Source organism: Sinocyclocheilus rhinocerous, unplaced genomic scaffold (genome assembly GCF_001515625.1).
Source record: "Sinocyclocheilus rhinocerous isolate Xijiao unplaced genomic scaffold, SAMN03320098_v1.1 scaffold4933, whole genome shotgun sequence".
Lineage (NCBI taxonomy): Eukaryota > Metazoa > Chordata > Actinopteri > Cypriniformes > Cyprinidae > Sinocyclocheilus > Sinocyclocheilus rhinocerous.
In genome coordinates, this window is record NW_015623765.1 from 51,568 (window position 1) to 61,268 (window position 9,701).

The 9,701-nt window shown below is 37.8% G+C and overlaps 1 protein-coding gene across 1 annotated transcript in view; it reads left to right on the top strand.

Moving 5' to 3' along the window:
* The window catches only part of LOC107735591 (RAB6A-GEF complex partner protein 1-like), a 46,311-nt gene that overhangs the window by 25,608 nt on the left and 11,002 nt on the right, over positions 1-9,701 (top strand). The window contains exons 5-18 of the mRNA XM_016547254.1: positions 690-808; positions 1,722-1,864; positions 1,970-2,106; positions 2,345-2,436; positions 3,740-3,828; positions 4,483-4,627; positions 4,797-4,845; positions 5,931-6,083; positions 6,191-6,361; positions 6,446-6,484; positions 7,489-7,599; positions 7,686-7,775; positions 8,510-8,670; positions 9,287-9,290. Of these exons, the coding sequence (XP_016402740.1) occupies positions 690-808; positions 1,722-1,864; positions 1,970-2,106; positions 2,345-2,436; positions 3,740-3,828; positions 4,483-4,627; positions 4,797-4,845; positions 5,931-6,083; positions 6,191-6,361; positions 6,446-6,484; positions 7,489-7,599; positions 7,686-7,775; positions 8,510-8,670; positions 9,287-9,290 (1,503 nt within the window). The remainder of the gene's footprint in view (positions 1-689; positions 809-1,721; positions 1,865-1,969; positions 2,107-2,344; positions 2,437-3,739; positions 3,829-4,482; positions 4,628-4,796; positions 4,846-5,930; positions 6,084-6,190; positions 6,362-6,445; positions 6,485-7,488; positions 7,600-7,685; positions 7,776-8,509; positions 8,671-9,286; positions 9,291-9,701) is intronic.

Sequence of the window (9,701 nt, forward strand, 5' to 3'; positions counted from 1 at the left end):
GTTCCTCAGTCATGCTGTCATTGTTCTTTCTCCTGTTGATGTTTCTCTTGACAAACACTGATTTGATGTTTGGTGCTCAGGAGAAGAACAGCGGCCGTCATGTTTTGTTTTGGTTTTAGGCATGTATGTTTTTTTCAGAATTCCACATGGCTGCCAAGAACAAAATCATGATGCATCGTGATGTTTGAACGACAGAATCAGACTCTGGAAATGTTTTTTCTTTTCCAGAACAATGAGCTTGTGATGTTTCTCTAGTAGAACATGCATTTGTTGAATTTCCTGCAAAGACATGCCCATAGACACGCACACACACACACACACACACACACACACACACACCTGTAGTCCACAGCAGTTTAGTGACACACACATACTGACCTCAAATTAGACTCTTTGAAATGCCAAAACACAGTCACACACACACTGCTGACAGCTGCTGTTCCTCAGATCTCAGCGTTCAGGTCGGTGTTTGTCATGTCAGGACGTGTCTGACACACATTCTGTCTGTGTCTCTGTGTGTCGATGTGCTCGAGTTGTTTGCAGGTTTCCTGTAATCATCTGTCAATAAGAGTGAGCTGGGAATGATTATGTGTGTTTGCGTGTTTATAATGGTGTGAGTAGTGAAGCATTATGAGCTCTGACTAAACGGATTATGTTGTTCTTCTCTCTCTCACTTTCTGTGTGTGTGTGTGTGTGTTTTTAGGGGCGCTCGTGTTAAGGTGACTCCGGGTTATAAGGAGGAACAGTGCGCTCCAGCTCTGACCCTAGAGATGAAGAAACCCGTCGACCTGGAGGCTCCAATCAGCTGGTACAGAAACACACACACTTTTACACACACACACTCGGAATGAGCCAAAGAGCATCTTGAGCTTCAGTTGAAGACTGTACAAAGTGTCACATAATCAATCAATCCGGGGAAAAAATACATGTCTATATATCTGTGTAATATATTATACAACATCTGTATGCATATGTGTGTGTCCAGTGTTATTTTAATATCAACATCTGTATGCATATGTGTGTGTCCAGTGTTATTTTAATATAATTGATGTACTGTTTAAGTTTTTAATTATTTATTTTTTCTATTTTAATAAAAATAATATTTAATCTATTTAAATTTTAGTTAAGGAATTTTGTTATTTTTTTTATTTAGTTTAATTATTGTGTGTGTGTAAAAATGTTTTAATTTTAAAATATATATATATTTTGAATTAGCATTTATTTTTAGATTTTTTTTAGAATTTATATTATTTAATATTAATATTAAGGGTTTACATTTTTATTTCAATTTTATTTTTAGTTTAGTTTTAGTTTTTATTGACTTGTAGTTTCAGTATTGAATTTCAATTTTAATGCTAATCCTAAACTCATTTCAGTTTATTGCCAGTACAACATTTCCAATTATCATTTAGTTTTTATTTAATATTTAGATTTGAATCTTATTTCAGTTTTATTTCAGGAAACAAAATAATTTAATAGTTTTAGTTTTAATTAACAATAAGAATCCTGGTCTGGAGTGAGCAGAGCTTGAATTGAGACGAAGCAGCAGCTCAAATATGAGAGAGTTTTCGTTTGTTGCTTTCACCTTATCATTCCTAATTTGTCTTATTTTAGAGTTTACATTAATGCACTGTTATGTGGGATATATATGTATTGTAAATGTGAAGTGTGTTGGTGATCTAGCCAGTGGACTGATTTGTGTGTGTGTGTGTGTGTGTCAGTCTGCAGACGCTGCAGGAGGATCTGTTAGTGGCGACGGCAGACGGTTATCTGCACATGCTGCACTGGGACAGTGTGAGTAACGGCCGGAGAGCAGTGAACCTGTGCACCATCCCGTTCTCCCTCGACCTGCAGTCCTCCAGAGGTCAGACGTGCTTCTTAATCACTCTCCAGAGACGCTCCCGACTGATTAACACGCGTCTGTTCCCGTGTGTTTGTCTGGCGTGACGTGTCTGTGTGTTTGCGTTAGGAGGGCCGTGTCTGGATCTGGACGGTGTTCACATTCGGGAGATGGAGTACTGCGCTACACTGGACGGATTTGCAGTGGTGTTTGATGACGGGCGACTCGGATTCATCACGCCAACCGCAAACAGACTCGCCACAGACGTAAGAGAGAGTATAATTAAACAAGTATTATTCAGCTAGCTGCTGCTGCTGTATAAACATGTCAGCCAACTTTAACTATTCAGTAAGACGCTGTAGTTGATCTGAGCGTAGAAGAAGAGTTCACGCTCATGTCTGCTGTAGCGCCTCTTGTGGCAGCACTGAGAATGCGACACGTGGTTCGTTTGCGTAATGTTAGTGTTGATGTGCTAATATTGTGTTTGTGTGTGTTTCTGTGCAGCAGCTGCAGGGCGTTTGGGCCGCAGACGTCTCTGATGGCACGTGTGTCGCCGTCAACAACAAATACAGACTCATGGCTTTCGGATGCGCAAGGTGTGTGTGTGTGTAGATTGTGAAGTGCAGTTATCATTTCAAAGTGTTGTATTTATGTCAGTTGTGTGTGTGTCTTTTTATATTTGTGGCTGTTGTTTGCTTTTTGAGGATTTCACAGCGTTTTATTTAGGAAATCTGGAAATATCAGGATTTTAAAGTGTTAGTTCACCCAAAAATGAAAATTAGTCCATGTTTTACTCACCCTCAAAGCATGCTAGGTGTATATGGCTTTCTTCTTTCAGACGAATCCAATCAGAGTTATATTAAAAATTTTCCTTGCTCTTCCAAGCTTTATAATGGGGGTAAGGTGAGTGTTTTTGTTTAAGAGTCCAAAAGTAGTTAAATAAAGCGCGAGCATCCATAATAAAACGTGCCTCTCAAGGCTCCGGCGGGTGAATAAAGGCCTCCTTGCACGTACGACAGTCAGCAGAAGTGAGAAAAAAGTATTTATAACATTTTAAATATGGACATTTTTCTTACAAAAACTCATCGATTTGCTTCAGGAGGCCTTTATTCTTTATTTGACGTCTTTTGGACTGTTGAACAAAAACACCCACCTACTCCCATTCTAACGCTTGGAAGAGCGAGGAACATTTTTAATATAACTCTGATTGGATTCTCCTGAAAGAAGAAAGTTATACACCTAGGATGCTTTGAGGGTGAGTAAAGCGCAGGCTAATTTTCGTTTTTGGGTGAACTAACCCTTTAAAGTCATGAAAAGTAATGCAACATTCAAAATGAATGAAAATACACTAGCATTCATATTTGGATAATTGAGATTTTTTTATGTTTTTGAAGGAAGTCTCTTCTGCTCTACAAAGCTGTGTGTGTTTGATCACAGATGTTTCTATGTGAATCTCTGTTAAACTGTAATGTATTTCTGTGATGCGCAGCTGTATTTTCAGCATCATTACTCCAGTCTTCAGTGTCACATGATCTTCAGAAATCATTCTAATATGCTGATTTGATGCTCAAGAAACATTTCTGATTATCATCAATGTTGAAAACAGTTGTGCTCCACAATATTTTTGTGGAAACTGTGATACATTTTATTTTTCAGGATTCACAGATGAATAGAAAGTTCAAAGAACAGCATTTATTTGAAATAGAAATATTTTGGAACATTATAAATGTCTGTACTGTCACTTTTGATCCATTTAATACTTGATGAATAAAAGTAGTTATTTCTTTACCCAAAAAAAAGATAAATTAACCCCAAACTTTTGAACAGTAGTGTATCTATAGTAGATCCAGTCCAAGGTGTGTGAACCCTGTTTATTGTGTGTGTGTGTGTGTGTTGCAGCGGGTCAGTGTTGGTGTACATGATTGACAGCTCTACAGGATCGATGCAGCTCTCTCATAAACTGGAATTAACCCCGAAACACTACCCAGGTGAGACACACACTCGTCACTCATGATGTTTACACTTTAAACCGCAGTCAAACCACAGGAAGAGGCGTCAGTCCAACCCACAATCCACAGAAGCCACGCAGCCTTTGTTGCACTCAGGATGATCCTTTTATTTACTGTTAGTATGTTTAACCTCAGACCCACAATCCTCTCTGATTGAGTGTTGGGTTCTGGTCCTCTGATGCCTCCTGATGGCTGCTGTGGGAACATGAGCATCTGACACACATCTGATGAGTCAAATCAGTGACTAGATTCTTGTTTTTTTTAGCTTTTTACCTGATGAACTGATATAAACCTCCGTAACAAAGCAGCCAATTAGATTCCAGCTAGTGCTGTTATATAGATATCAAATGTCTTATTTTTCTCTGTATCATCTATCACAGTGTTTCCCAACCTTTTTTTAGTCGCGGCACCCTTTGGAAGTTTTGTGTGTATAATATTGTAGCAGTTTTTTTATTCTTTGAATGTATTTTTGTTGTTGGGTTCAGTTAGCATTTGCACGGTCATTTGTATATTTTGTCCGTGTTCATTGGTAATAAAGATATTGGGGAAAAACACAAAGAAAGCAAGGAAACTCCCAGAAGATTTCCCATGATTCAGTCTGTCTGCGTTTTGTTGTCTCTGCTCTGGTCGCAGATACCTGGAATAAGACGGGTGCTGTGAAGATGATCCGCTGGTCTCCGGACTGCAGCGTTGTCATGGTGACGTGGGACTGTGGCGGTCTGTCTCTGTGGAGTGTGTTTGGAGCTCATCTCATCTGCACACTCGGGGAGGACTTTGCGTGAGTCGCACAAACACACTCACGCCGCTGCTTTACTGCGTCAGCAATACGTTTGTCAAACTCATTAACCAGAAAGTTCACTCCAGCAGAGACGGCACTAATGATGAGTTTTCAATGTTGATGTTTCAGCTTGTTTTTCTTTTTTTTTCTCTGTGTTTTCCTGATGCAGCTATCGCTCAGACGGCACTAAGAAAGAGCCTCTGAAGATCAGCTCTATGGTGAGTGTGCAAACATGGTCTTTTATTCACAATTCAATTCAAGTTTATTTGTATAGCGCTTTTCACGATGCAAATAGTTGCAAAGCAGCTTTACAGAAAATTAAAGTGTCTACATTATATTTAGTAGTAGCTTATCAGTGGTGACTATCTCAAGTTGATGTCCATTTGGCAGAAATGTACAGTAAAAAAGTTAGTTAATGTCATGTAATCAAACAGACGGTGAACACTATTAACAGCAATGATTATATGTTGCGATCGAACTTATAGCCAAAACAATCATATGGAAGATTCAAAATCAGCATTTTTTTCTTGATTCTGCATGTTTATTGTACTGTATCAATCTTATTTTAGGATAATTTGTATATTATTTTAGTTTTTGTTAATATTTTGAATTAGATTTTATATTCGTCTTTTCATTTACATTTTTGTGTCATCTATATAGCTTTTATTAAGTTTTAGAAGTTATTGTTATTCTGGTATTTTAACTTAAACTAAACAAAAATGAGAAATGTTGCTTTGGAAGTAGTTGAAATAAAATATTAAAAAATCAGTAAATGTTTATTTTGTTTCAAGTAATGGTGTATTTTTTTTCTTCCTGCACAAAAGCAGTCATAAGGGTCAATTTTGTGAAATGGTTTGTGGTTAATCATCTGAAAGCTGAATAAATAAGCGTTGCATTGATGTATGGTTTGTTATGATAGGACAATATTTGGCCGAGATACAACTATTTGAAAATCTGGAATCTGAGGGTGCAAAAAAATCTAAATATTGAGAAAATCATCTTTAAAGTTGTTCAAATGAAGTTCTTAGCAATGCATATTACCAATCAAAAATTAAGTTTTGATATATTTACGGTAGGAAATTTACAAATATCTTCATGGAACATGATCTTTACTTAATATCCTAATGATTTTTGGCATAAAAGAAAAATGGATAATTTTGACCCATACAATGTATTGTTGGCTATTGCTACAAATATACCCCAGCGACTTAAGACTGCTTTTGTGCTCCAGGGTCACATATGTCATGTAAGTCAGTTTTGATAAACACATTCCTGTTAATGCCTGTGTGTGAATGTGTTTTAGAGCTGGGGTGTGGAGGGATATCATCTGTGGGTGATCAGCAGCACAGACGCGACTCCTGTTCCCGACGGAGCGGAAGGAGACGAGAAACTCCAGCAGACCGGCATCCTGCAGTTTCAGTTCATTAAGAGCGCGCTGACCGTCAACCCGTGCACAGTGAGAGAAACACACACATGAGTGTTTTTGCTGTTTACGCACATGCAACATGATCAGATGCATGTCAGATATCAGTGAGTGAGAAGGTTTTGTGTCTGTGTGATCAGAGTAATCAGGAGCAGGTGTTGCTCCACGGAGAGGATCGTCTGTATCTGACCTGTGGAGACCCGACTCAGGCTCACAGTGTGTCGGATAAGAGCCCGTCTCGGGACAGCGGCAGCCCTCTCTCTCAGGGTCTCAGCACTTTACTGGGCCACAAGCACTGGCAGGTGGTTCAGGTACATGATCACACGCTCCCAGCTTAACACACATTTACTGTAGAGGATAATAAGTGCATCACTGTGTTTTTCCTCTCCCTGCAGATTCACAGCACATATCTAGAGACAAACTGGCCCATCAGGGTAAGAACCAACTCTTAAAGGAATAGTTCACCTAAAAATGAGCATTAGCTGTAAACTGGGATGAGTTTGTTTCCTCATCAGATTTGGAGAAATGTAGCATTGCATCAGTGTCTCAGCAATGGATGCTCTGCAGTGAATGGGTGCCGTCAGAATGAGAGTCCAAACAGCTGATAAAAACATCACAATAATCCACAAGTAATCCACAGCACTCCAGTCCATCAGTTAACATCTGGAGAAGACAAAAGCTGAAACAAATCCAGCAATAAGACATTTCTAACTAAAATATGAGTCCATAATCCATAATAACGCTTCCTCCAGTGAAAAAGTGTTCTGGTCTGAATCAGGAGAGAAATCTGCACAGATCAAGCAGCGTTTAAACGGCTCTAAACAAATATGTGGCTGGATTTTGATGTGAGAGACCACAAGAGATGCAGTTTTTCATTTGAGGAAGCCTTATTATGGATTATAGACTCATATTTTAGTTAAAAACATCTTAATGCTGGATGTGTTTCAGCTTTTGTCTTCTCCAGATGTTAACTGATGGACTGGAGTGCTGTGGATTATTGTGATGTTTTTATCAGCTGTTTGGACTCTCAATCTGACGGCACCCATTGACTGCCATCCATCATGTAGATGAGTTTTTAGCACATTTTCATTTTTGTGTGAACAATTTCTTTAGGTCTTTGTATGTTAGTAAAGCTTTCTTGTCTTACAATTTAGTTTCTGGTAACTATTTCTTCATCCTCTCACACACTGATGCTGCTGTACCTTTAAGACTTGTATATGTAAATGACCTCTTTTTTTGATTGGTTAACCTCTGTGTACTAGTGTGGTTCACTTTGTCAATCAGCAGTGCTGGTGATGTTGCCGTGTAATGAATATGTGATGATATGTAAATGTGGGCAGGCGTATGTTAATGAGCATTTCAATAAATGTTCCATTTGGGTCCAGAAACCCAGTTTTTAATGAAACGAGTCGTTTAATCTTTGTGTGTGTGTGTGTAGTTCGCAGCTATAGACTGGTCTGGTCAGTGTGTGGCCGTAGCTGGCCGGCATGGATTTGCACATTACTCATTATACACCAGAAAATGGAAACTGTTTGGTAACGTCACACAGGTAAACACACCTATATCACCATCTTTTCATTTGAAAGGAAAGTAACTTGTGTGATGAAGCTTTCTAACATTATGTGTGTGTTTCAGGAGCAGAATATGACGGTGACGGGAGGTCTCACGTGGTGGGACGACTTTGTTGTTGTTGCCTGTTACAATTTCATTGACCGGCAGGAAGAGGCAAGAACGATTAAATAAACATTCCTCTGATTCATTAGTGTTGATTGGAATGTTCATTGATTAAGGCAAGACACTGTAGTTGAATAGGGTAAAAAAAAAAAACTAATAGTTATTGTCTTTCTTACCCACTTGATTGATTACATTGATAATTGCAAACATTTTTTGTATTACAAGTTTTCTAAAATGTTAGGTTTAAATATGCAAATGAGGCATGATTTAGTGAAATATATGCGCTACTTTGCATACATATCTAGTACAAAAATCTAAACACTGATGTCAGTAATTTTTTTAAATCTCATTTTTGTCATAATTCAGAAAAAGCTTAGAACAGACAGAAAACAATATATTTTCACAATTGTTGGGGAAATAAAATGTTGTATATAATCAAGCAAATAATATATGAACAAATCCCTCTGTAAAAACCTTCAGGAAATAGACTATAGGTATAAAAATGTGAAGTTTGGTGTGTGTAAGTGCTACTCAAGAGGAGATTTATGGCTCGGTGTAGGAGAAAAACTCATTTTGAGAAAAATATATATTGTAATTGAAATCTATTGACACCCATCGATCAAGTGCTATAAAAGAACCACTCAAGTGTCTTTTGGATGTTTTCTTTCCACTAGTCACTAAAAAACAAAAAGCCCAAAATCTCAAACTTGACAGCTGCATGAAAAAAGAGTGTTTTTGCCTACAGTGTCTGCCCTTAATTGACTCTTGTTTTTCTTGGTTTGTAGCTGAGGTTATACGTGCGCACATCTAACCTGGATAACGTGTTTGCCAGCATCACTAAACTTCAGGCCGACACGCTGCTGCTGAACGTGTTTCGTAACGTGGTGATTCTGTTCAGGGCCGACTGCTCCATCTGCCTTTACAGCATCGAGAGACGACACGACAGGTGACACACACACATACATAATATGGAGCAACAATAATTAAATAGATAATCAGTGGTTATACCTAATTGTTTATTTTGTAATAATACATAAAAACACAACAATTGTTATTAAACCGTGTCATAACATTTCACTTTCATAAAACTAGTGCTACATTTAAATGATTAAATTAATAAATTAATTTTCATTTACAGATTATATACTTTTCCAATTGTTAGTGTTTTTGCTTTTTACGCACATGCAACAAGATGTACACACATAATTCAGGATTTCCACATTTGTCTTCATGTATATGCATGTTTATTTTTTGTTTTTTTTTGTTTTAGTTTTTTAAATAATAAACATTTCCAAATGTGTCTCTATGCATGTTATTTGTTTGTTTTTATTTTAATATTTTTGTTTTATAATGGGTTTATTATTTTGTTTATTTATTTATTTTTATAGTAATAAATAGCATTTCCTAATGTCTCTTTTCTCTTCTGAATGAGCTAATGAATCAATCATGTTTTTTTAAACTTTTTTTAAACTAAGCTTTTTCATAGTAATTGAAGATTCTAGCCAATAGAAATAATGATGGAGAGTATCTGATTTGAATGATTTGCTTAATTCTATTTCAAGTTTGGTGCTTCATATACAGTGGTGGCCAAAATTGTTAGAACAACTGACAGATCTGAAAATACTGACCTTTTTTGCCTCCAAAACATGATTTCATTTCATAATGTTCATGAAACATACATATGGCGGCAATACTATGCCATTAATAACCGAGCGCACCACTGATGCTGGCGCGCGTAAATCACTTCCGTGAGCACTCGTTCCTGTCGCGCCGGATCATGCTGCCCTTCCACATCAACATCTACCCGCTCACCGTGCTGTTCGAGGACGCGCTCATCCTGGGCACTGGCCAATCAGAATGTTTTGCTCTTATAAACGCGAGACGTGCATAATAGTATCCAGTTGCGGAGTCGCAGCCCTGATGAATGGAGAAGCGCGACAAAAAGCTGCGAGGCGCAATGGTCAAAGATGTCCCTCT